General features: G+C 45.7%; 1 protein-coding gene across 1 annotated transcript; it reads left to right on the forward strand.

Annotated features, from left to right (window-relative positions):
- Positions 1 to 320: 320 nt before the first annotated feature.
- LOC149407949 (Transducin/WD40 repeat-like superfamily protein) lies at positions 321 to 10,397 on the forward strand. Its single transcript, XM_089616138.1, has 13 exons — positions 321 to 580; positions 684 to 784; positions 983 to 1,089; positions 1,768 to 1,803; positions 1,904 to 1,989; positions 2,479 to 2,537; positions 2,634 to 2,744; positions 2,854 to 2,979; positions 3,097 to 3,240; positions 3,317 to 3,425; positions 9,811 to 9,947; positions 10,048 to 10,083; positions 10,175 to 10,397. Exons 1-13 carry the CDS (start codon positions 418 to 420, stop codon positions 10,262 to 10,264), a joined length of 1,305 nt encoding a protein of 434 aa, XP_089472264.1. The 5' UTR covers positions 321 to 417; the 3' UTR covers positions 10,265 to 10,397.
- The last annotated feature ends 15,922 nt before the right edge of the window (positions 10,398 to 26,319 follow it).

Here is a 26,319-nt window from a genome sequence, read left to right on the forward strand (position 1 = left end):
TTGTGACTCGACCCAAAATTCAAGGGTGATTTATGTAATTAGTCTTATATATATATATTGAAAATTGTATAATGAATCTGTATTATGTATACTAAAAATTGATATTGAAGAGTATTATTAACCTAAATATTTAAAAATAATATTTTTGATGTGTTTTGAAATTACAGTTACTTTGAGAAAGAAGCTTGAAAATGTAATGGGCCACGCTAATATTCTATGCTAATAACCGTACGATTCGGGCTCCAGCCCAATCAATCGCGCCACTAAGCATATTCCCGCGCGTCGTCGACGATCTTCACATCTTTACCCTTGAACCCTCCCCGTACTATTCTTCTATTGCTAAACCCTAATTCCTATTATTTTTTTTTTCCTTCCCCCAAATCTCTCTTTCTGTATCTCTCTCGTCGATTCATCGACATGGACGTGGACGGAGATTCCGACTTGACGACGCGGCGAATCCAAGCCCGGTTCGTCACGAAGCTCGACCCTCCTCTTAAAGCTCCTCTGACTTCCATCGCCATTCCTTCCAACCTCACTCGGTTAGGCCTTTCCAGCGTCGTCAACAATCTCCTCCAATCTGGTAACATTTATAAACCCTAGCTTATGATAAAGACTTCTATTTTTCCATTATCAGGTCACCGTTCCGAGATTTTGATCGATACATCGATTGTTCTTCTGGCCAGGAAATCTTGATTTGGAGCCCCAACCTTTTGATTTTCTCATCGATGGAGAACTTGTTCGCATGTCGCTTGAGCAGTTTCTTCTTGCAAAGGGCATATCTGCGGTACTTGGTTTCTTCCTTCAAATTCAGTTTCCGCATTATTTAATTTAGTTTCTAAAGATTTGAGACCAACTAATGTAAATTCAATTTAGTTTTGGGGAATATATAACTTTATGTTGCAAATTTGACACAAAAGTATAAACTTTAGGATGTTTCCTATTTTGGTGTCGACACTTAACTTTGTCTCATGACTTCGTTCAGGAAAAAACATTGGAAATTGAATACATAAAAGCAGTTGTTCCTCGAAAAGAAGAAGAGCCTTGTTTACATGAAGATTGGGTTAGTGCAGTTGATGGTTCTTGTTCTCGGTAAGAAAGTTTTTTTACTGTTTTCTGTGAGTATATGTTTGTACGGAAAGGTACAAAGATCCATGTTGGAATGCCTTGTTCCTTAAGCCCTTAGGAGTTGGTATAGTGGTAACGTGAATGCTAGGACATGTGGATAGGTACATGGTCCCAGGTTCGATTCTCCATAAACTAAATTCCTTAGGGCTGCTGGGGGGTTCCTCGTTCGAACTATGGTCTCATCGCTTAGTTTGGTGAAGCTCGGATACCCACGGTTATTAAAAGAAATATCTTGTTCCTTGCATTCTATAAGGATATAAGAAATAAGGGAGGTTAGTATTAATACATAGTTGAGGGGTTGATATGGTATTATCATGAGTTGTAGTAGACTATAAATAGTAGGGAATTACATAAAAATGACATCGGATCATTTAGTGAATCTGGAAAAGAATGTTCGGGAGCCATGTGTCTCTATAATTACCCAGAGATTCGACCAAACGATATGGAAGTTCATAACACATTAATTTCTAATTTCCACGTATTTATACTATTTACATTTCTGTATCACGTTTTTTCTCCAGTACATAACCATTAGACATGGAAAAACGTATAGTTTTTCTCCCATATATGTGTGTATACATACATTCTTTTGCCATACATAGCATACTTGAAAACCCAGACAAATTCTTTTATGTGTGGCAGGTTCGTTTTGACTGGATGCTATGATGGTCTGGGAAGGTAATTGCAAGCTTATAGCCCAACTGCACAATCATTTTAATTATACTTTATAAATTATTAATAATTATAACTAGCTTGATATATTAGTACTTCCATACAGGGTGTGGAAAGCTGCTGGTGCATGTACGCACATACTGGAAGGACACAGCGGAGCAATATCTTCTGTTTGTATACTTAACTCAGAAGGTATGGTAAGAAGTGAACATTTAATTCTGAAACTAGTAATTTCAGAGGTGTTTACGAGGAAAAACCTTTTGTACGACATCAATTTGTTGTCAGTACTTGCCTTGTCATTTGGTTTCGGGCTACTTTCAGAAATATAAATCTCGCTCAAAACACAATGAAATCACCAGATCCGTGTTTTCTACTTATCGATTTTGGGTTTATTTTACTTGGTTTAATCTTGGATTTGTGAAGCACATGTTTACTTAGCATTAGTCTTACATGCTGAGTGCTGACTATATGAAACCGTTATCCGTCAAATTCTTCATGTAGATTACTAGGGGAAAAATTACTCTTTTGTCTGCGATACAAAAAGTACATTATCCCCGTTGCCCAATGTTATTTTTCATTCAGTTGATGACTTGTTACTATTTCCACTGATATTCAAGCTCTCGAGTAAGTACCTGTTGATAAGTTGAGCTTATTAATAAGTTAAGCTATCTGTGTATGCAGGCGGAGACAGTGTAACTGTTTCCACGGCTTCAAAAGATCAGTCTGTGAGGCTGTGGAAGGTATCTGAAAATATGTAATGGTTTTTTCAGCAGTGATACTTGATGATACTTGATTTGTTAGCCGCTCTTATGTTTTTCTTTTTTCCTTTGATAAAGTTCAGAGCAGACAAACCTGGAAAATGTCCTTTGAAGATAAGGCCATTCAAAATCTTGCGCGGACATAAAGCTTCTGTTCAGAGTGTCTCTGCTCATACTTCTGGGGAGATGGTATAGCTAAATTCCTTGTTAGAAGTGTGTCTATGTATTGTTAATTGATAACTGAAGTAAATATTCAAAGTTTCACCTCCTCCCTTGTCGTCATTTACATCTTAATTAGGTTTGCTCTGGTGGTTGGGACTGCAAAATTAATTTGTGGGACACAAATGAAACAAATATTGAAGGTGATCAAGTAACAGTAAAAAAGAAAAAGGGGAATGACCAATCTCACGAATCTCAGTTGGAGGTATACTGTATCAGCTCTTCTGATATTTTTTTTCCCCATTTTATGAAGTCCAGTCCTTAGTCTGATCTCCCTTCTAAACTGTACTATGACCAAAATAACAATTCATATCGGTTATAGGCTGAGGCTGTTTCTACACTGATCGGTCACACACAAAGCGTGTCCGCCGTTAATTGGGCACAGAGCGACACAATTTACTCTGCGTCATTGGACCATTCAGTTAGAAGGTGGGACGTTGAAACAGGCAAAGATTTGTTGAACATTGTAAGTCTGAATCTACTCTTCTAGCTTGTGCTTTTTTAGGGGATTTGACAAAAATAATGTTTTATTCCATTGACAGTACTGTGGGAAAGCCCTGAATTGCCTCGATATCGGGGGCGAAGGCTCTACATTGATTGCTGCTGGTGGTTCAGACGCCATTCTTAGGATATGGGATCCTCGTAAACCAGGTTAGTAGTGTCAAAAGATTATGACTATATCTAAAAAGCATGCACAGATACTAAGGACACTTAAAATTGTGTTCAAATGTAAATTACTATGGACTCTCAAGAACTTCACGGAGCTCGGAGTTCTCTGTGGAGGGTTGCTTCAAGTTGCTTCTTGCACAGAGCGGTTTTCTTTTCTCAAGTTCGCCAAGCTTAAAGTGTCAGGCCCGACTTCCGGCATGCTCGCGCCATAGTTTTAAAAGGCGTAAACGATAACTGAGGCGATTTCTGTTTTCGAGGCGAGGCGTAAGCCTCAAGGCGTATTGAGGCATAAGCCTCAAAAGATAGGCATAAATTAAAGAAATTTTATAAATCTGAAATAATCCAAAAAAGTTTTAGACTTATAATGCTTAGTTCAACCCTCAAATACTAATTTAACAATGAAATTGACTCATAAAACTTCTAACATAACATTCCATCATCGCCACGGTCATATTCTTCTTGATCTGTGTGTCCTTATCAAACACCATATTTCCTTTACTTCCTCCTATACATAGTAATATAATTATCGGCACATATCTTCTTGACTTCATCGGTAACCTTGTCGCATGGTGCGACATTATCGTGCGTTCCTCCGAGATGATCTTTCACCCGTTTGATGCTTCCCATGATAAACTTCTCGCAGAAATTACGCTTGATGTAGGTATAATTTTTATTTTGCTACAAAACTTATGACCAATATCTACTTTTTCCCGATCCGACATTATCCTACAAAATAAATCATCACATGTTTATAGTCAGACACACAGGTTCAGAGTTGAGATGATTGGAGAGAACAGAACCAAAAAAAGAAAAAATGATCCAAAGAAATAGGAAAACCTCGACATCACATATTCAACAACGATCCATCAAAAAACCGCCAAGACCGAAAACAAGGAAAAAGAAAAAAAAAACAAGAGTGGAATAAAAACTAACCAAATCAGAAGAGTAGCGTGGAGATGGAGGAGAAGAGCAGCGTGGAGATAGTGGAAGTTCGAACGTTTCAGAAAGTCGCGTGGAGAGCAGCGTCAAAGAACAACGATTAAAATTTAAACCCTAAATGTATTAATTTTCGTTTGTTTTATTATTTTCTGATTTAAAATAAACAGGCCCAAAAAATAAGGCCCAAAAACTGTCCCAATTTTTTTTTTTTTTTCTAAACCAGCCATTCCAGGCTCGCCTGGAGCGTTTATTTTCCAGGCATACGCTCCAGGCGCATGCCTAATTGGTCCAAGGAGCTTGTCGCCCTTTTTTTTCCAGGCTTGAGCCTGGAGGGGACTTCCGACCGCCTCGCCTCAAGAGGCGCGCCTTGAAAACGCCTTTTAAAACCATGGCTCGCGCATAATCTGGCGGTCAAGCTTAAGGGCAGAACTCGGACATCGCTCTCTTTCTCACCTCCGATGGAGGTCTTGACCGGAGATATCCCAGGAAGTCTTCTTCAGCTCCGGCCTTTTCCCCCACGCGCCTCCAGCCGACCGTGCTTTCTGGTTAAGTCTGTAGTGGTTCCTCGCGTCTTCCCGAGGCCATGCAGAATCTTAAGAGTCCTTCAGCCAAGCAGCCATGCAGTAATGATCTCTCGCGTGTTCCCGATGTTATCCCACCTGCGCTTTCTAATCATGAGGTTTCTCCTTCTCGTAGGTCTTTAGATACCTCTACTCTCCTAAAACCTAATGAAGGTGGGCCCCACTTCTTTCTTGGTGACGTAAGCAACGCTCTGGGACATGAATTAGTTGGGCCTTTGCAGGACCCAAATTCCTCTAGGTTATGTGGGAGTGGGCCCCACTGTTTGGCTTCTCCTCGGGCTTCTGTTGAGAAGGTTTCTCCCAAGCCTTCTGTCTCGCCTGGGTCGTCGAATTCCCAGGGCCCTTCAGCAGCCGTCTCTTGCCCCACCTCCTCGACTTAAGTCTTCTCTTGGATCCTCTTCTCCTCCTGCTGGGTCCAGAGATTTGTCTCAGTCTTCAACCAGTGATGATTTCTCCCCTTCTCAGTTCTACGCATCGCCAAGTGTTCCGAATGCCGTTTCTAAGAAGCCTCGGTCCACGTCTCAGGGCAAGCAAGCCACGTCATCCAGCAGATCGTCCCGACGCCCCAAAAAGCGCGAAGCCTTCTCCATAAGCTTGATCGACACATGGGATGACTTTTGTAAGTCCAACAAAATTCCCCCCATTGATTCTCAGGGCATCGCGAGCGATCCTGAGCCTGATTTCGGCCGTCGAGTTGTCAGAAACTCTGCGATTTTCAGGAATTCGAGAAGAGCTAGGGTCAGAAAAGATGCTTCTTTTGTTCGGCCTCCCGATCCCGACGAGGTATCTTCCGACGAGGATCCTCTTGAGCTTTTTAAAGGAGATTCTTCTAGGGAGGAGAATTCTTTCGATGAAGACCATTTTTGTTCCAATTTCGACGATTCGATTAGCTCTGATTCTGCTCTCGGAAGTGTGGCATGCCTCCTCGAAAACCACGCAGACCCCGTCCCCGGTACTCTTCCTTCGTCTCAGACAGCAAACAAGTTCAACAGAGAACTTCGTAACCTCGAAATTAACATGGTGTTCAGTTCCGGTTCCCAAAAGGGTACTGCAACACCTAAATGAAGATCCTTTCCTGGAATATTCGGGGTTCTCGATCCCCGGATAAGCGCAGTGCTATCAACGCGCTTATCGGTAAAGAATCACCGGATCTCGTGCTTCAAGAAGTGAAACGAGAGTCGGTGAATAGAGGTTTTATTGGAAGTATTTGGAGTTCTCATTTCAAAGAATGGATTCTCTTACCGGCTATAGGAGCGGCCGGCGGTATTCTTGTAATCTGGGATTCTCGGAGGCTGAAGGTTTCTGAAAATCTCGTTGGAGAGTTCTCGGTCTCGGTTCGAGTTGAAGGTGGTAGAATCTGGTGGTTTACCGGAGTTTATGGCCCTTGTGCGAACTCGGATAGACGCCGTTTTTGGGATGAGGTTTCAGGGTTGTCCTCTATTTTGTGGAGATTTTTGGTGCGTTGCGGGTGACTTTAACGTCACTAGATTCCAACAAGAACATTCGCGGCCTTCTCTTGCGAGGAGAGGTATGAAAGATTTCAACGACCTTATCGTTGATTTGTGTCTCGACGATCCCCCTCTCAAGACCGCTGCCTTTACTTGGTCTTCCTTTCACGAATCCCCTACTTGCTGCCGTCTCGACCGTTTCCTTCTCGGAGTCGGATGGAAATCTCTTTTCCCCTACGGCGTACAAGAAGCCCTTCTCCGACGCGTTTTCGATTGCTCGGCTATCTCTTTCAACTCTTCGCCGCCGAGGTGAGGTCCTGCCCCTTTCCGCTTTAATAACCGATGGCTGGAAGACAGTTCGTTCCGTGAGCTTGTTGAATCTTGGTGGTCGGATTCCAACCTTCGTTTCTTAGGATAGGAAGGTCACGGCTTTATGCAAAATTGAGGTCTTTGAAGGGGCACATCCGCTCTTGGGCAGCAACAAACAAGGAGCAGTTAGAGGGCGTTAAACACGCGTCGGAGACTCGTCTCATGGAACTTGACCGGCTAGAAGGAGGCACCGAGTGGTCCAAGGATCTTCGACGTGAGCGCTACGAGGTTCTCGGCAGGTTGAAAGCGATTGCCATCGACGAGAACAGGAAACTACACCTCTCCTCCAAGATACCATGGGCTAAAGAAGGGGACGTTAATTCTAGATTCTTCCATTCGCTCAAAGCAAACAATGGAATCTGGAAACTCGAGAGAAGAGACTGCTTGATCTTGGACGACCCCGAGGAAATCGTTAGGGAGATCAACGACTTTTACTCTTGTTCCGGGAGGAACCTGTGATTTTGCTCGACGGGGAGGGTTTACGGTGGGACCCTATCTCCTCCGAAAGCAACAGAGAGTTGGTCGTTCCTTTTTCCGAGGCGGAAATAAAAAAGGCTCTTTTTAGCTTGGCTCGTGATAAGTCCTCGGGGCCGGACGGGTTTTCAATAGCTTTCTACCAGGATATGTGGGAGGTGATCAAATCTGATCTCGTCTTGGTCTTCTCAGATTTTTGGTACAATGGGGTCATCAATCATAGCACGAACGAAACGCATCTCTGTTTGTTCCCTAAGAAGGTGGAATCGAGGTCCTTGGCTGATTTTCTGCCGATTAAGCCTAATATCCCGTCTCTAAAAGATCATCTCCAAAGTCCTTTGTAATCGTATTCGCGAGGTTATGGGGGAAACAATCGCTAGGGAACAAGCTGCTTTCGTCGAAGGTCGCCAAATGATCGATCTCATTTTGATTGCCAAAGGTCGCCAAATGATCGATCTCATTTTGATTGCCAACGAGGTGGTTGAGGCGGTGTCAAAAAGTGGCGAGGAAGGAGTGGTCCTCAAGCTTGACCTCGAAAAGGCGTACGATAAGGTGAACTGAAACTTTTTAGATTTCGTGGTCGCCGAAAAGGGTTTCGACCAGCGGTGGAGGAAGTGGATTTCGGGTAGTCTTTCCTCCTCGATCTCGTTCCTCGTGAATGGTCGGCCTCGTGAGAAGATCGTGTGCTCGAGAGGTCTTCGCCAAGGAGATCCGTTGTCTCCTTTCCTCTTCACTTTGGTCGCGGATGTGCTCTCTCGGATGATTACGCGCGACTGCGCCTCCGGATCGTTCACTCCATTGCTCTTCGGTGAGGATCTTTTGGCCATCTCTCAATCTCCAATTTGCGGATGACATTCTCTTTTTCGGCGAGAAAAACCCGGAAAACTGGTCTCGTCTTCACTCTACGGTGAAGAACTTCTGTGACGCTTCCGGTTTGAAGTTAAACCTAGCCAAAAGCTCTTTTCTCGGCATCAATACCCCTTCTACCGTCGCAGACCTGGCGGACAGCTTCGGATGCAAACAAGAGTCCTAGCCGATCACGTATCTTGATGCCCCTCTTGGAGGAAATCCCCGTTCTAAGGCTTTTTGGGATCCGGTCCTCGCCAAATTTTCCACACGGCTTTCTGGATGGCAGCGGAGTTTCCTCTCGAAAGGTGGGAAACTGGTTCTCGTTAAGGCCGTTCTCTCGGCTATTCCGAATCACTTACTATCAATCTTTAAAATGCCGAAAGGTATTTGCGACAACATAGAGAAATCCATGAGAGACTTCCTCTGGGCGGGTTCGAGGATGCTAAAGGGGTCCACTCGGTCGCTTGGGCCACTTGCTGCCTCCCGAAGGATATAGGGGGGCTGGGTATTGGGGGGATCGAAGATAGAAACAATAGTCTCCTTGCGAAATGGCTGTGGCGTTTCCCGAAGGAGGCCGACTCTCTGTGGCACAAGACGATTAGGGCCATCCACGGAGTTCGGGCCAATGATTTCGACCCTGACCTCGCCCCCGCCTCCACTTTCCGTAGTCCCTGGAAGTCGGTCATTTCGATCAGCGACTTTTTCTTCTCCCGGGTGAGCTGGAAGGTGCACGACGGCTCGATCGTTCGCTTTTGGAAGGACTCGTGGCTTTTCAACAGTCCTCTCGAGGATAAGTTTCTGGGCTTGGCGAGGATCTGTCCCGTAAAGAACGAAAAGATCGGCTTTTTTACTTCCCCGGACCCGTCTGAAATCGGTCGAGTCTTTTGGGACCTCAAACTCTCTAGGAACCTGTCCTTGAGAGAAATTGACGAGGTCTCCGCTCTCTTGGCGAAGCTGGAAGATATCAGGATCTGGAGCGGCATGGTCGATCGTCGGGTTTGGTTAGACGACACGGAGGGTTTCTCGGTTAAGTCTATGACGGGAAGTTTGTCTTCGGTCTCTCTCCCTTCGACTTGGCCCTTTGTCGATCTGATCTGGAAAGCTAAAGTACCTTCTAAAGTGCAGTTCTTCGGTTGGCTCCTCGTCTCGAACAAGCTCAGCACCGACGATGTTCTTCAGCGCCGTTTTCCTTCGATCTCCGGTTGCCCGTCTTGCTGCCCTTTATGTCACCGAGCCGCCGACAACAGAGATCATTTGTTTCGGACTTGCTCTTTTGCTTCCAAAGTTTGGAGCCTCCTGTTCGCGCGCCTTCCCGTCGATGTTCTGCCTCCTGCCGACTGTCCCCTCTCTGCCTTCAGCCTCTGGTTCGGTTTCTCTGGAAGAAGTTCGAAGGTTTGCTCAGCTGTCAAGGTTGCTTTTCTCGCAGCCTGCTGGGCTATTTGGAAGCTCCGGAATAAGTGTATTTTCAATGACGCCCCTCCCTGCTTCGACAGCCTTTGGGATAGTCTTTTCCGCAATATTGGTTTTTGGCTTGCTACCCTTGAGCCCGAGTTTCGGTCCTCTAGCCTAGCTTCCCTTTCTAGAGATTGGCCTAGTGCCCTTTAGCTTGTATCTTGCTTTTTCATAGTATAGGCTTTCTTTTCCCTTTTTATTTCAATTGAGTTTCTTCTAAAAAAAAAATGTAAATTACTATTTATTTTCCTCCAGGAACTTCTGCTCCAGTCTACCAATTTTCTTCTCACACTTCGTGGATTTCGGACTGCAAGTGGAACAAGAGATCATGGCACCATTTGGTCTCCGGGTCCTACGATGGAAAAGCAATGATATGGGATCTGAGAACTGCGGTATTGTGTTTTATTTGTTTTTATTTTTATTTTTATTTTTTTTTGGGCTGATTATAATTATTGTATTAATGAGTTTTGCTGATGTCCGTTTCTCCTGCAGTGGCCCCTATCGATCATAGAATCGCACAAAGACAAGGTACAAAGAAAAATATAACTGTTTATGTTCATTCTCATAATGTCCTGTGATTTCTTGGGGACTAATTTGTCCTCTTTCATTTATAATTCAGGTACTTTGTATTGACTGGTGGAAGAACGACGAGATCGTTAGTGGCGGAGCGGATTCGAAGCTTTGTATCGTTTCTGGGATCTCCGTTTAGTGACTACAATTAAAAACTGAACTCTTTTAAGTGTTTTTCTTTTTACTTATTTGGTTTACCTTTTTAATTATTACTGAAGGGTGTTGTATTGTAGTGTAATGTCTGAATTGCAGAAAGTTTTGCAGCATCTTTATGTTTGTTTAGGCAAAGTTTTCCAGCTTGGTTACAATTCCAATATACAAAATATATGGATATACAACATATACAAATAACTGTGGCTAAATAGAAGACTAAAATAAATGAGTACGGTTTACGGTCTGACCAAAAGTTTACCTACCAAAAGTTTACTAAATGATAAACAAGTCAAAGCTTGGAATGAAGTTTACCTCTCCTTCTCGTTTCAGTGGATTGACTTCTCCTTTTCGTTTCAGTGGATTGACTTCTGCCCTGCGTGGTTAGGTCCTACTGTTTTAGCGGATTGTTTTCTCTCTTCCTAGTTGGAATGAAGTTTCTCTTCTCAAAAAAAAAAAAGCTTGGACTAAATGTCATTTGATGAGCTTCAGAAAAATAAAAGAAAAATAAGGTGGGTGGTGATACGCGCTGATTAAATTAAAAAGAGTTGACAGTTACTTTATTTAATGTCATTCAGTTTTAATGGATTCTGTCAAAATGAAAGGTGTCGACGCATATGCGTTTCTTACATATCTCTGTATTAAACGACAATAAACAAGACGCTTTATAGTTTAATTCAGCGTCATCCTTCTCGAAGGAACTCCTCTATGAGCTGTGCAATGGATTCGGGCCTCTCGATGTGCCCGGTGTCTGGTATCAGCTTAATTTTCGAATCACGAATCTCGCAGTGTAGCCTCTGCCACAGTTTTCAATAAAATACCGGCAATTTTTATGATAAATAAATAGTTATAGGTTTAGTACATAATAGTTAGAAGTTGTATTAGTCTATAGTATGGGAAATCAAGAGAAAAAGGCATTGAACATTTTCGGTTGGCATTGTAATAGTGGGCTGAACAAAAAATTAACCGAAAATCGGTTAAACCGATAACCAAACCAATCATGACCGTAAATTGGTGCACATCATCAAACCAAAATTTCGGTTTTATAACCCGGATCCGGTTTATGAAACTGGATCAATTATCAGTTATGAAATTGGATCAGTTACCGGTAAGGAAGAAGATAGATGTTGGAATTGATCTAGGGTTTAAGAAAAAGTTTAACGCTTCGTTAAGCGGCGGAATTTTGAAAATTTTCTTTTTCAAGTAAAACGGTTTTTACTAACCTAGACAAAGTGCAAGCACATGTAAATAAAATTAATATGAGCATAATAAATTTACTAACCTCTTTAGAAGCTTGAACGTTGATGAGCCTTCGGAAGGTTGAAAACGTTCGTCTCCCTCGCAGCACGTCTCTCTTTCTTTCCTCGGCAACTCGAGCAACCACGAAAGTTTCTATCACTAAATCACTCGAAATAAAAGGAATTAGTGTGTGGGCACTTTTAAACACTACGACTTAAGAACGAGTCTTGAAGTCGCAGAGCTAAACACTAGGTCAAATGAGGACCTAGGTGCCAAAACAATAAAACGAAATTGACTAGAGAGAGAGAGAGAGAGGGGTCGGCCACAAGGTCTATAGAGAGGCTCTCAATCTCTAACTTATGTGGAATGAGAAAAATGAGAAGACCGAGGCTCCTATTTATAGGAGATGTCTCACCTTCAATAAGGTAGTTTCCTCTTCTATATAATATCACATATTCATGAGCCAATTTCCCTTTTTTCCTCTTGAGATACTCGGCCAACATAGGCTTCAATAAGCCTTGGATTTGTTTCCTATTTTGTTCCATGCCTTGCCTTTGACTCTCTCTTGGCCGAAATTCCTATTGCCTTGCATAGGAAATTTGTTTATTCTTTTTCTTTTGGCAAGTATCATGATACATTTATGCACAAAATATTCTCTCTTTCTCTTAGGTATTTGGGCGCCCAACATCATTCTAGAAGGAGCTTCTAGAAGCTTTTTCATTTGTTCATGACAACATGAGAAAGGCCCATTAAGAATTTTCAATAAAATTCTTATGAAATGAAATTAATCCACAAGGCGCAATGATCAAGTCATGGCCGAGTGTTATTAAGTCATCAAACGACCTCGTCAAAAAATTTATTGACATTCATTTCATGCTATGTCTCAAAAGACAAAAATACCCTTTTGACAATTTTCGTTCTTGTTTTGACTTAGCTTCCAGTTTAACTATTCCTATTCGATGTGATTCGTGACAGTGACCTCATGGATCCAAATGAACAAAGCTTGAGCTAAATACTTGGACTCAAAAGTTCACAAACCTTTTCCAAGTTTAGCTTAATGTCAACTGACTCCACTAAAGAGTTGACACTGAAAATCTCTCGGTTCAAATGAATTTATTTTCTACTCAAGAATTCAACCTAATTGTAATGAGTGGATCCACAAATATTATCAGTGTTTACCCTTCATGAATATCATCAGCTAGTCGGGATTTACAAAATTACCATTTTTCCCTTCTAGTTGTTATTTCCTCAACTCCTTTGTCCGCTTGTGAATAAGTTAGAAACAATGTATTGACGAGGAGCTAACAAGTCACATTGTTTCATCCAAAAGAGTCAAGACTCAATTTGGACACTGGCCAGTTCATTTATTCACACTCCAAGGAACAAAGCATGAGGTGATATACATTGCATTTCAGCAATCTTGTACATGAATTCCATATCTATGAGAACTTCACAAAGTTACTCATGACATTCTCACAACTTAGTACTTCACCAATCGGCCTTGTTCGGAATCACATAGTGAGTCCGAACTCTGACTTTCTCAAATGAGAATACGTAAGGTGTGAAATGGCATGTCTCATTTCAGGATTAAGGTAAGCACGATGTAATTCATACGTAGTGACTTCGAGACATAAGATGTTAAATGGTTTGTTCTTATCTTGTCTCTAGAAGTGCACTGGTCAATTCAGTAACTTCGAAAGATACCTATAAGGAACTATAGAGTCTCCAACTCTCAATGCCTCATAACCAGACATCATACATTCTTCTAACAATCATACTGAAGTCAATAGTCCTTTGACCCTTAGATTGCGAATATATCGTTTTAACCAAACTACGAAGAGTTTGTTCATGCAAATCTACATTTGTCTCTTCGTAAGTTGTTTAGTTTGTTTATGGACTAAAGACTAATGTTTTATCATAAAGCTTCAAACAGACAAGGAAGAATGAATGAACGTTTCAACTTTTTATTAATGAATAAGCAATTACAAGCAAGAGTCTTCATGAGACTTTATTACATCAAATGTACAATATAAAGACTACAACTCTTCTTGTGGGCACCATTGACAACAATAGCCTCATTATTTAAATAACAATTGATTAGAGATGACATCTTTATAGCATCGAAGTTCTTATTTTAACCTGATCAACACCTTTGATGAAGAGATCAAACCAATTTTTTTTAACAACCGTGGTGTCCGGATTAGGCCCGACAATCTCCAAGGCCCTCACATTATCTATCGAGAGATTAACCCTGTGGGCTGATTGTTGTGTCCAAGAATCGCCCTTACCAACAGAGGAACATTCTTTGTTCACCACACTCTGGTCCGTTCTCCTTTATGGACTTCCATGGACTCCATCGACGCTGCTGATCTCACTCACGTCACTATTCATAATCACCGACGTTTCGTCCCTGTCATTGCAGTTAACCAAACAAACCTCCTCGTTTCCCTGATACATATCTAGTATCTCATCTGATCAATTAGGGAAATTAAAGGTTTAAATTATGAAATTAGTGTTTTTATATTCTACAATTAGGTTTTTAAATTCTGCCTATTTACTATTCTGAATTTAGATTAATTAATTATGTTTACTTTATGTAACTAAGGTTATGATTTTGGGCCCGGCCCATTAGGTTGTAATACTAGGTCTATTTAAGAGACCCTAAGTTAATGAAAAACATAGCCAATAATCAATCACCAAAAGTTTAGTCTCTCTCAAAAGAGCGTAGACTAGGCTCAGTGAAAGATTGACAAAGCTCCCTATTCGAGATCGAATCCCGGGGCATATCAATTTTGGTATTAGAGCCGCTCGAGATGGGAGAGAGTTTGGAGAAATTTATGGAGAAGGTGTTGGTGTTCATGGCTCAAACTGCACAGCGACCGAGAGGATGAACCATCAATTGTCAGAGATGTTGTCAACGGCCAAGAGGATAAACCAGCAATTGTCAGAGATGTTGTCGGCGGCCGAGAGGGATAAACCAGGGGTTATCAAGTGTCAATGAGGGTGAAGGTTCACAGACACATTTTCTTGCAACAACGGGATCTGATCCACGTCGGAAAGAACGCCACGACGGGGTGGCGATGGGAGAAGAAAGGTCGCACGTCTCGCCGGAGAAATCAAATTATGATGAGGATGAGATCAAGCCTATCAAATGCATTAGCGGCCAAAGCGAGTCCAAACGTGATCGCCTAGATTTTTCCACCCATGACGGGCTCGGTGATCCCACCAAAAGGTTACGAAAAGTCGATAACTTTTTTGATTTCCAGAGCTCAGCCGCAGATCGTAATTTCTGCCAAACACACTTTATCCTCATAGAGCATGCTGCGATAATTAAAGCATCGCCTACAAGGAGAAGCACCAGAAGGGAGTAGGTCGGGAAGCGACAATGGTGGTGATCCGATGGTGCACAAGTGGATCTACGATCTTCGACAAATGATCAACCAACATTTGAGTTGGGTTCGTGGCACAATGGAACAAGGGTGTCCACGAGCTAGGTCAATGAGTAGTTCCAAAATTGAGCTTGAGGACAAGCTCAAAGAGGAGGAGGGGAGTAATGATACATATCTACTACCTAAAGTTATCAATTAGGGAAATTAAGGGTTTTTACTCACGAAATTAGTGTTTTATATTGTACAATTAGGTTTTTAAATTCTTCCTATTTACTATTCCGAATTTAGATTAATTAATTATGTTTACTTATGTAATTAAGGTTATGATTTTTGCCCCGACCCATTAGGTTGTAAACTTCGGTCTATTTAAGAGACCCTAAGTTAATGAAAAACACAGCCAATAATCAATCAGCAAAAGTTTAGTCTCTCTCAAAAGAGCGGAGACTAAGCTCGGTGAAAGATTGGCAAAGCTCACATTCGAGATCGAATCCCAGGCCAACATGACGTCTTTCATGGATGGTCGATCGGCAACATTGTTGAGCATTCAGTTGATGGCGATCTCGTCGTACTTCCATAGGCACGCCGGACCGATCTCACCTGCCAAGTTGGGGTCCACTATCTTGCCCAGCGTCCCGTTCCGGTGGCAAATCTTGACCTAGATCGACAGGCTCACGTCTTGCCGCCATTCTGTTGTATTGAGGACCAGCGGCCTGCCATAGAGGAATCGCACAACACCACACCGAAATAGTGTTGTCAATGGTGCCCACAAGAAGAGTAGTAGTCTTTACTTATGTACATTTGATGTAATAAAGTCTCACGAAGACTCTTGCTTGTAGCTACTGAATCATAAATAAAAGTTGAAACGTTCATTCATTCTTCCTTGACTGTTTGAAGCCTTATGATAATCTATAGTCTTTAGTCCTTAAACAAACCTAACAACATATAAAGAGACAAATGTAGATTTGCATGAACAAAATCTTCATGGTTTGCTTAAAATAATATATTCAAAATCTAAGGATCAAAGGACTATTGATCTCCCTCGCCCGCGCGCGCCCTACTCTTTCGCCCGTGCGCGCCCTGCTTCCTCGGCCGTGCGCCCCAGCGCTGGCCGGGCCTACTTTGGCCGTGCGTCCCAGTGTCGGCCGGACCTCCCTCGGCGAGCTCTGCCACATCCCAGCCTGTTGACGCTCGCGACCGGGCTCTAGGCCCCGGCGTGCCACGTGCCCGGCTCAAGGGTCGAATGAAAGGCACCAGGTGACTCATCCTGAACATGGAGTGACCCCCAACACTGGCCTTGACGTCGTCACCATGATTCACAACCTTCGTAATGAAGTGCATGATCTATGTGAAGGCGGCTTGGCCGGTGATACATACGGGGTCGTAGAAGAACACTCATCGTCGTTCACTAGCCAAATCCTTGCTGAGGTGTGCACGGAAAACGTCAAACTCCCGAATCTCCCTCTCTGTAGTTGAAAAACCGATCCCACTTATCACATCGAACACTACAAAACTTGGATGATGATGCAGGGTGTCTCACCTGTGGCTCTATGCCAAGCTTTTAGTCTTACCCTCACCGGACCCGATTTCGAGTGGTTCAAGAATTTAAGACCATGGAGCATCCAATCGTTCAAAGACCCGAAGGATATGTTCCTAGCACGATTTGCTACGTCGATGGTTCAAAAGAAAACCAAGATGTACCTATGGTCAATCAGGCAAGAGAATAACGAGTCCTTGAGACAGTATCTCACTCGGTTGAGACAGTATCTCACTCGGTTCACCGCAGAATCCAACAAGGTTGATCGCTTCGACGACAGTGACGCAATAACATCCATCATCGAGGGCTTGCGCCCTGGGGACTTCTTAAAGTCCATCGTAGGCAGAGTCCCTTCTACAATGGCCGAGTTAATGAACAGAGCCAAGACTTTCATGGGGGTTGAAGATTACCTCGACGGCCGTAGGAGAAATAATCAAAACTCCCGCCGTCGAGATGAGTCCGGCAACGAACAAGGCACCCCCAAAAGAAGGTGAATAAGGGAGGTTAAGCTTTCGATGGCCGACCCCCTACGTCTCAAAACCCGCGTCTTGCGAACAACTTCAGAGACTATTCATAATTCACACCTTTGAACGCCTCGGTAGATCGAATCTATGCTCTGGCGCATGACAAATTCACCACCCCAACTCCATTGAAAGGCGACCCCGCATCTCGCGATCGGTCCCATTATTGTGAGTTCCTCCAGGATTATGGTCATATGACCGCTCAATGCTTCGCGCTCAAGCGACAGATGGAGACATTGATTCAAAGAGGCGAGCTCAAAGAGTTCGTTCTCCGAATGATAGGTGTTGCGGTCCCTACCAACGACAGGCCACAACCTGGGAAGGGTGGAGGAACCAACACTAACATGGATCACCCCACGGTCGCGGCTACGGCCGACACACAACTCCACGTTGTCACCAGCATACTAGGTGGCCTGCAAGACAGAGATTCAGCACAGCAAAGAAAAAAGCTCCTTAGGGCTGCCTCTCAAGAAGGCCATGTCGGGCAGGTTAACCTCACGTATGAGGAACCTCCGTCCGTACCATACGAGATGATACAATTCACCAGTGAGGAGGCTAAGCGAGTTGTACATCCACACAATGACGCAATAGTCCTCAAAGCCCAAGTGGGTAACAAATTGGTGAAAATGGTCCTTATTGATTTTGGCAGCGCAACCGATATAATCTTTAAGACCACCCTAGAGCGCATGAAGCTCGGGGCGCTCCACCCCGTCACGACCCAGACACTTTTGTTTGGGTTCACGGGAGAAAAGGTCGTGACCGAAGGAATCATTGATCTACCGGTCACCTTCGGAACCATCGGAGGTATCGAAGTCGTTCACATGGTCCCCTTTCTTGTGGTTGACCAGGAGTCGCCGTACAATGTCATCATTGGGTGACCCACGTTGAACAGACTAAGGGCCATCACGTCCACATATCACCTAATGGTGAAATTCCCCAACGAGGAGAGAATTGACGTCATGGTTAGTGATCAGACCCAAGCGAGGATATGCTATGTCCAAGGTGTGGACGACAAGCCCGCTGAAAAAAGGGTTAACACGATCTACCATCTAGAAGACGACTACCCATGTGATAAAAAAGACGCACGGAAGCTCGGGGAACTTAGTTCCCTGCGATGAGACCGAGAGGTTGAAAGTTGACAGCCCCAATGATCTCACTTCGATCGTTCTCGACGAAGCCAAACCTGACCAGGTTGTGAAGATCGGTGCACAACTCCCTCTCACCATCAAAACTCAACTTGCGTCCTTCCTTCGGGAGTTCAAGGATGTCTTTGCGTGGGCTCATGCAGACATGCCTGGAATAGACTCCGATGTGTTTGTGCACCGGTTGAACGCCAATTGGGTGGCCAACGTGGTCATGGTAAAAAAGCCTAATGGGAAGTGGCGCATTTGTATAGACTACAAAGATCTTAACAAAGCCTGCCCAAAAGATTGCTTTCCACTTCCACGCATCGAACAACTGATCGGCGCCACGGCCGGACATGAGCTACTAAGTTTCATGGACGCCTACTCGGGCTATAACCAGATACGAATGCACGAGCCCGATCAAATAAAGACAACCTTCGTCACTGATCGATGCCTCTACTGCTACAAGGTCAAGCCTTTTGGCTTTAAAAATGCAGGAGCTACTTACCAACGATTGGTAAACCGGATCTTCGCCGATCAAATCGGCAAGACTATGGAAGTATACGTGGAGGACATGCTCGTTAACAGCCTACTGGCTACTAATCATGTAGACAACCTAAGGGAGATGTTCTTAATCCTCCGCTAGTACAAAATGAAGCTCAATCCTATCAAATGCGTGTTCAGGATTGAGTCCCGGAAGTTCCTAGGCTACATCGTTAGTTGGCGAGAAATCGAAGCGAACCCCGAAAAAATTAAGGCACTCCTTGACATGAGATCTCCTCGACGAGTTAAGGAAGTCCAAAGTCTAACTGGTCGAATTGCCATCCTCTCGCGTTTTGTTTCTAAGGCGACCGACAAGTGTCAACCGTTCTTCAAAGCTATAAAGAAGGCGGATGGCTTTGTGTGGAAGGACGAGTGCGAAAAAGCCTTCCAAGAAATGAAGGCCTACTTCGGAACACCTCTGTTCCTCTCCAAATCGAAGGAAGGCGAGGCGCTCTACGTCTACCTCGCCATCTCCGAACGGGCAGTAAGCGCTGTTTTAGTCCGTGAACAAGATAAGGTTCAATGGCCTATCTTCTACGTGAGCAAAGCCTTACTTGACACCGAAACACGTTTTGCAGAGATAGAGAAATTCTCTCTCGTTCTCCTCGTAGCCACCAAAAAGCTACGCCCCTACTTCCAGGCTCACCCTATCGCAGTCCGAACAGGACATCCCATCGGTAAAGCTCTTCAAAATGGAACATCGACCCGCATGACAATCTGGTCCCAAGAATTGAGCGAGTACGGAATCGAGTTCCATTGGAGACCGAAAATAAAGGCTCAAGCCCTAGCCGATTTCGTGGCAGAATTGTCCTATACTCCCAACATGGGAAGAGCGGAAGATTACTCGATCGATGACTTGTTGGCTTGAAAGAGAAAGGTTGACCCTACGGGTCCCATCTGGGAATTACACGTAGACGGAGCGTCCAACGCTCTGGGAGCCGGCGCCGGTGTGATTCTAACCAATCCCGATCGGGAAAAGTTACGCTATGCCCTCCACTACGGATTCCAAGCCTCCAACAACGAGTTCGAGTATGAAGCCCTCATTGTAGGGCTAGAGCTCGCTCAAAAGCTCAATGTACAAATTTACGAATACACTGTGACTCGCAGTTGATTGTAAATCAAGTTAAGGACGACTACATCGCCAAAGAGCCTAACATGATCACCTACCTGGAAAAAAAATGCCAAGCTAGACGCTTTCTCTTGGTTTGAGATCATCCAGGTCCCAAGAGAAGAGAACGCGGAGGTTGATGCTCTCGCTCGCCTCGGTTCCGGTATCACCGAAGACGGGTTATGAAGTATCCCGGTCAAGTCTCTCTCGCGACCATCCGTCTCACGGGACGAGGTTGGAACGATCAAGAGTACCGCTCATCCGACTTGGATGATTTTGCTTACGGACTTCTTGCAAGGAGGGATACTACCCGGATACCACAAAGAAGCCGAAAAGCTGAAGGCCCTCGCATTTAAGTATGTGTTAAGAGGCGAAACCCTATACAAGCGCAGGTACTCGACCCCGCTTCTCTTATGCCTCGATAGCGTTGAGTCGATTAAGGTCCTCCGCAAAATCCACGAGGGCATCCGTGGGAATCACTCCTTTGGGAGATCCCTCGGGCTCAAAGCTCTCCGACAAGGCTATTTATGGTATGAAAAAAGACGCCTACAACTGGGTGAGAAAGTGCGACACGTGTCAACGTTTCTCTAACATTCCATGGCAACCACCATCTTCCCTAGGTAGCATTGTCGTACCGCGTCCCGTTGCAAAATGGGGCATAGACATCATCGGCAAGCTTCCTAAAGCTCCAAGACAGTACGAATACACCATCGTCGCTATCGACTATTTCACTAAGTGGGTCGAAGTCGAGCCTCTAGCCAGAATCACCGAGGCCAATACAACAAACTTCATCTGGAAGTCTATCATATGCCGCCACGGCGTCCCAGCGTCAATTGTGACTGACAATGGTGCACAATTCGACAACGCCCTGGTTAGAGAAATCTGCGCCCAACTAGGGATCAACAAGACATTCTCGTCCCCGCGATAGCCACAGGCTAATGGCCAAGTGGGAGCCGTCAACAAGACAATCAAAAGCAACCTCAAGAAGAAGCTCGAAGCCAAGAAGGGCGCCTGGGCTAAGGAGCTACCGTTCATCTCATGGGCCCTAACGAATGACTGTTCGAAACGCCACCGGAGAGAACCCCTTTTCCCTAGCTTTCGGGGTTGAGGCGGTGGTCCCCGTGGAAACCGAGGTCCCCACTTACCGAGTTGACACTTTCGACGAGGAAGAAAACAACGAGGCCAAGCGCCTTGAGCTGGATCTAATCGACGAGAAAAGATCCGAGGCTCTCACCCGACTCACCGTGCAAAAGCGCAAAGTCGAGAGACACTACAATGCCAAAGTCAAAAGACGAATCTTCGCCGTCGGCAGCCTTGTAGTCAGGCGCATGTTCCAAAACACCCAAGTGCAAGACGTCGGTGTCCTGGGCTCGAATCGGGAAGGACCGTATAGAGTTGGCCAAGCCATACATGACGAAATCTATTAAATCGAACACACGGACGGGACCTCGATCCGACATCCTTGGAATGCCGAACACTGGAGGCCGTACTAGCAGTGAAAAACACTTTCCCCATTTATTTCTTTGATTTCCCTAATTCAATAAGGCCCATGTGCCAATGTTTGAGGATGTTATCTATTTGCAATAATAATAAAGTTTGAGGTTTTTCTCTTTTCAAAAATCCGCTTTAGTAAGTTTTTAGTCATCAAGGCATGACCTGTACACTAAAAACTTTGGGGGCTAATGATTCCTGCAGCATACACTAAAAAATGCACTGTCCAAGAAACAAAACCTTAAGTCCTCCGCACACACGCGGGAATACGGGCTGAGGAAGCTCAAACACCGACGGCCCTTCGAGCATACAGGTTTGAGTAAAGTCGTCGACCTAACTCGACGCACCTTCGGTCGCCAATTGGCATGAAGCGAGATCGCCAAATACACGCTTAAGTCCCCCGCACACACACAGAGATACATGCTTAAGAAGCTCAAACCCCGACGGCCCTTCGAGCATACGGGTTTGAGTGAAATCGTCGGCCTAACCCGGCGTACCGTAAGTCACGTAAAGGCACATGTAAAAGTCGTTGGGCAACTCCCAAAGCATGTAAGTCACGTAAAGGCACTGCCTCAAACCCAAATGGCCAAATCTGAGCCATACACATTCGGTCGCCAATGGCACGAAACACACGGGTTTGAGTAAAATCGTCAACCTAACCCGGGGTTCCGTAAGTCGCGTAAAGGCGGTAGGGCTACTCCCTCCGCCACACACATACGTTCGGTCGCCAATGGCACGAACATAAAGTCACCGGGCCATACTCGGTGCAACACATACATTCGGTCGCCAATGGCACGAACACAAAGTCGCCGGGCCGTACCCGGTGCAACACATACGTTAGGTCGCCAATGGAACAAACACAAAGTCGCCGAGCCATACCCGGTGCAACACATACGTTCGGTTGCCAATGGCACGAACCCAAAGTCGCCGGGCCATACCCAGCGCAACACATACGTTCGGTCGCCAATGGCACGAACACGAAGTCAGTGGTCTATACCCAGTGCAACACATACGTTTGGTCGCCAATGGCACGAATACGAAGTCGCCGGGCCATATACTCGGCGCAACATCTTCGGTCACCAAATGGCACGAAGCAAAGTCGTTGGGCCAACCCAAATGCAACAGCCAAAATTTGGGACGTACCGATATCGCCATTAAATATGGGTCGGTCGACCACAGCGAGAGTTGCCCCTAACAACAAAAGCTGAGCAATGGCTGACCAGGCACGAACGACTCCCACCTCAAACGCTAAATGACGATGAGTCATAACGCTAAACGAATGGAGATTGAATCCCGACTAGGGACACAGACTTGTCAAAAGTATTGGCAAGGGTACAAGTCCTTTGAGCCATGTTATAGAAGCTCACACAGAAGGCACATACGAGCAAAATCGCTCAGACAACCGACAACGAGATAGCATTCGACTTGAAAGCAATAAATATCTCATAAATAAAAAGAGGGACCGCTCTGAATCCAACAAATATGCGCTACGTGCACTAAAACAAAATAAAAATCCCGAGAAAGGAAAAAGCGCTCAACATACGCGCTATATAAATAAAAAGAGCCACTTGGCTCATGGCTCACCCTCATCAAGAGGGGGAAACAAAGTGTCGAAAAAGTCAAAGGTAACCCCCGAGTCTCGTTCTCGGCTGCGGTTGCCTGCTGACACTCCATCGCTCCGGCTCGGCGGGCCTCCTCAATCCCGATGTCGTAGTCGTCTTGCGAATCAGACGCTCGCCGTTCCGCCTCAGCAAGCAAAGAGGAAAGGCGAGCGTTCTCCTCTGCCAAGGAGTCGTGCTCGCCCTCTTCCCGAACACGCGTCGCTTTGCTCGAATCAAGCTGGCTGTGGGATGTCTCCATGGCATCTAACCGAGTGTCCAACTGACGACGGAGATCGTCAACCTCGGTCCGGAAAATCTCTATTGATCGGGATGCCACCTCACTAGCTCGGTGCTCCTCGGTCAGCTCTCCCTCCATCTTGGCTACCGACATCTGGGCTCCATCGCATCGATCTCGAACGATCTGGAGCTCCACTTTAGCCTCTCAAAGTTGGTCCCGAAGCATCTCGAGTTCTGCCCCCGAGTGTGAACTGTGATCGACCTGGGCCAGCCTAGACTTCGCCTAAGCAAGCTCCTCTTGAGCGATCCCCAAGTGCCGGATGAAGTCATGCAGGATCCTGTCACTCCGAATGACTCTCGCATACGCCTACGGCGACAAACAAAGGCAAGGATTAAAAACAGACCTACGCATATACAAAAATAAATAAAGGTACTATCCCTCTGAGCGTCGGTAACCCCCGCTTGGAAGAAGGCGATGTCACTCTTTGACATCATGCCCTTCTTCCAAGATAATAGAGACTCCGAGATATCGAAAGCAATCAGCTCGAGACTCCCTCGCCTCCAGTTCCACTATGGAGTTCACCCTCTTGGACTTGGAACGCTCATCAGGGAGCACCGAGGCTAAAGTCCTCTTCACGGAGGCACGGGGCTATTGCTCGGCAGGGCATGTAGCCTCGACACGATCCTCCCTCATCCTGCGATCGGCAACCCTCGAACGGATCTCCGCCATCCTCTCGGGGTTCCGAGAAGCAGAAACCAGCTTCTGAGCCTTCCTCTTATCGGCTGCACCAACTAAACAACAAAGGTTAGGTTTCAATTGATAAAGAAATCTTAAATCACGAAGGTACCTCGAGAAGCAAGGGCAGCCGGCTGGGCCTTGGGACTAGGCGGCTTGCCCGCCCGGAGCGCCACCACGGAGCCCGGGGGGCGAAGGACGGGAACCACCCGGTTAGAGCCATTAGCTTGGGAGAACGGAACCGCTCGCCCACCTTAAGAGCCTCGGACATTCCCGATATCTCCTTCAGAAAGGGGAGCTCCGCCGCCCCCTCGTCCGCCGAAAAATCCGCTAGGCGATTGAAACGAAGGGCCACCTCACCAAAAGTGTAAGTTGAGACCCACACCCACGACCTACGACTAGGTGGGTTGTTGTCGTCAATCAACCTCACGTTGCCCTGAGCGCGGGCCATGTGAAAGCCGGACTGCCCCAGCGCCGGGAATACGACAACCAGATTGTGGAAGTCGTCCACAGTCATAGCACGTTGCATCTGGCAGTGCCACTCCATGAAACTCATCGCCAACAGGCGATAGAACTGTTGTCAATGGTACGCACAAGAAGAGTTGTAGTCTTTATTTTGTACATTTGATGTAATAAAGTCTCATGAAGACTCTTGCTTGTACTTGCTTATTCATTAATAAAAAGTTGAAACGTTCATTCATTCCTCCTTGTCTGTTTGAAGCTTTATGATAAAACATTAGTCTTTAGTCCATAAACAAACTTAACAACTTACGAAGAGACAAATGTAGATTTGCATGAACAAACACTTCCTAGTTTGCATAAAACGATATATTGGCAATCTAACGGTCAAAGGACTATTGACCTCAGTACGATTGTTAGGAGAATCTATGATGTATGGTTATGGGGCATTGAGAGTTGGAGACTCTATAGCTCTTCTAGGTATCTTCCGAAGGTACTGAATTGACCAGTGCACTTCTAGAGACAAAATAAGAACAAACCATTTAACCTCTTATGTCTCGAAGTCACTACGTATGAATTGCATCGTGCTTACCTTAATCCTGAAATGAGACATGCCATTTCACAACTTACGTATTCTCATTTGAGAAAGTCAGAGTTCGGACTCACTATGTGATTCTGAACAGGGCCTATTGGTGAAGTACTAAGTTGTGAGAATGTCATGACTAACTTTGTGAAGTTCTCATAGATATGGAATTCATGTACAAGATTGCTGAAATGCAATGTATATCACCTCATTTTTTGTTCCTTGGAATGTGAATAAATGAACTGGCCAATGTCCAAATTGAGTCCTGACTCTTTTGGATGAAACAATGTGACTTGTTAGCTCCTCGTCAATACATTGTATCTTGTTGTCGGTCGTTTTCGGAAAAACCGAGACACCAAGAAGACACGCCGTTCAAAGGGCCGATGGTCAGGCCGGAGGTCCTGAAGAGCGGCAAGCCTTCTGTCACGAGTCGACTGAAAAGTCTTCGTGCCAAATCCTCACGCCCCTCGACTCGAGCCTCGAGTCGTTCCTCGAGTCGAGCCTTGAGTCATTCTTCGAGTCGAGCCTCGAGTCGTTCTCCTCGAGTTGAGCCTCGAGTCGTTCCTTGAGTCGAGCCTTGAGTCGTTCCTCGAGTCGAGCCTCGAGTCGTTCTCCTCGAGTCGAGCCTCGAGTCGTTCCTCGAGTCGAGCCTCGGGTCGCTCCTCGAGTCGAGCCTCGAGTCGTTCCTCGAGTCGAGCCTCGGGTCGCTCCTCGAGTCGAGCCTCGGGTTGTCCTCCTCGAGTCGAGCCTCGGGTCGCTCCTCGTCGAGTTGAGCCTTGCTCCTCGAGTCGAGCCACTCTCGTCAAGTAGAAGCCTTCATATTTTGCGTGGCAAGAATGGTATTCGAAGACCCCTAAAGGCCCACAAAAGTCGGGAAGACGAGCCATTCGCCGCGCGCGCAGCACGTTGCGCCGGCCAACCATGCAGCAAGCCGTGCGCCGCGCCAGGAAGGCAGCGCGCCGCGCCAGGCAGGCCGCGCGCCGCGCCAAGACGCGCCCGCGCCAAGACGCGCCCGCGCCAAGACGCGCCCGCGCCGCGCGCTCCATGCGCCGCGCATCCTGCGCCAACTGAGCGTAGGTCCTGCCATCTTCGCCACCGCCAACTGAGCACGATCACACTCGCCTTTTTAGACTCCCCATTCCACGCGAGCTAATTGAAGCTGCTCGCAAAGACTCGTGAGCTCCGCCTCTGAGCAAGAACTTCGCTCGGCCTGAGCTAGCTGAGACTTCGCTCGACCAAGCTCCTCCTAGAAGAGTCCCAGGCGACAAGTGAGGTCATGTAAAATCTTCTCGAGCCAAGCCTTGCTCCTCGAGTCGATTCATTCTCCTTGAGCCGAGCCTCGCTCCTCGAGTCGAGTCACTCTCCTCGAGTCGATCCTTGTTCCTCGAGATGAGTCATTCTCCTCGAGTTGAGCCTCGCTCCTTGAGTCGAGTCATTCTCCTCGAGTCGAACCTCGCTCCTCGAGTCGAGTCATTCTCC

This window comes from Urtica dioica, chromosome 1 (assembly GCF_054948205.1).
Source record: "Urtica dioica subsp. dioica isolate 48M chromosome 1, U.dioica_male_clone48M_v1_H2, whole genome shotgun sequence".
Classification (NCBI taxonomy): domain Eukaryota; kingdom Viridiplantae; phylum Streptophyta; class Magnoliopsida; order Rosales; family Urticaceae; genus Urtica; species Urtica dioica.

Coding starts and splice junctions, on each gene's coding strand:
- LOC149407949 (XM_089616138.1), top strand. CDS start 418: ATGGACGTGGACGGAGATTCCGACTTGACGACGCGGCGAATCCAAGCC. Junction 1,990..2,478: donor TTGTATACTTAACTCAGAAG/GTATGGTAAGAA, acceptor CTGTGTATGCAG/GCGGAGACAGTGTAACTGTT. Junction 2,980..3,096: donor CTCACGAATCTCAGTTGGAG/GTATACTGTATC, acceptor TATCGGTTATAG/GCTGAGGCTGTTTCTACACT.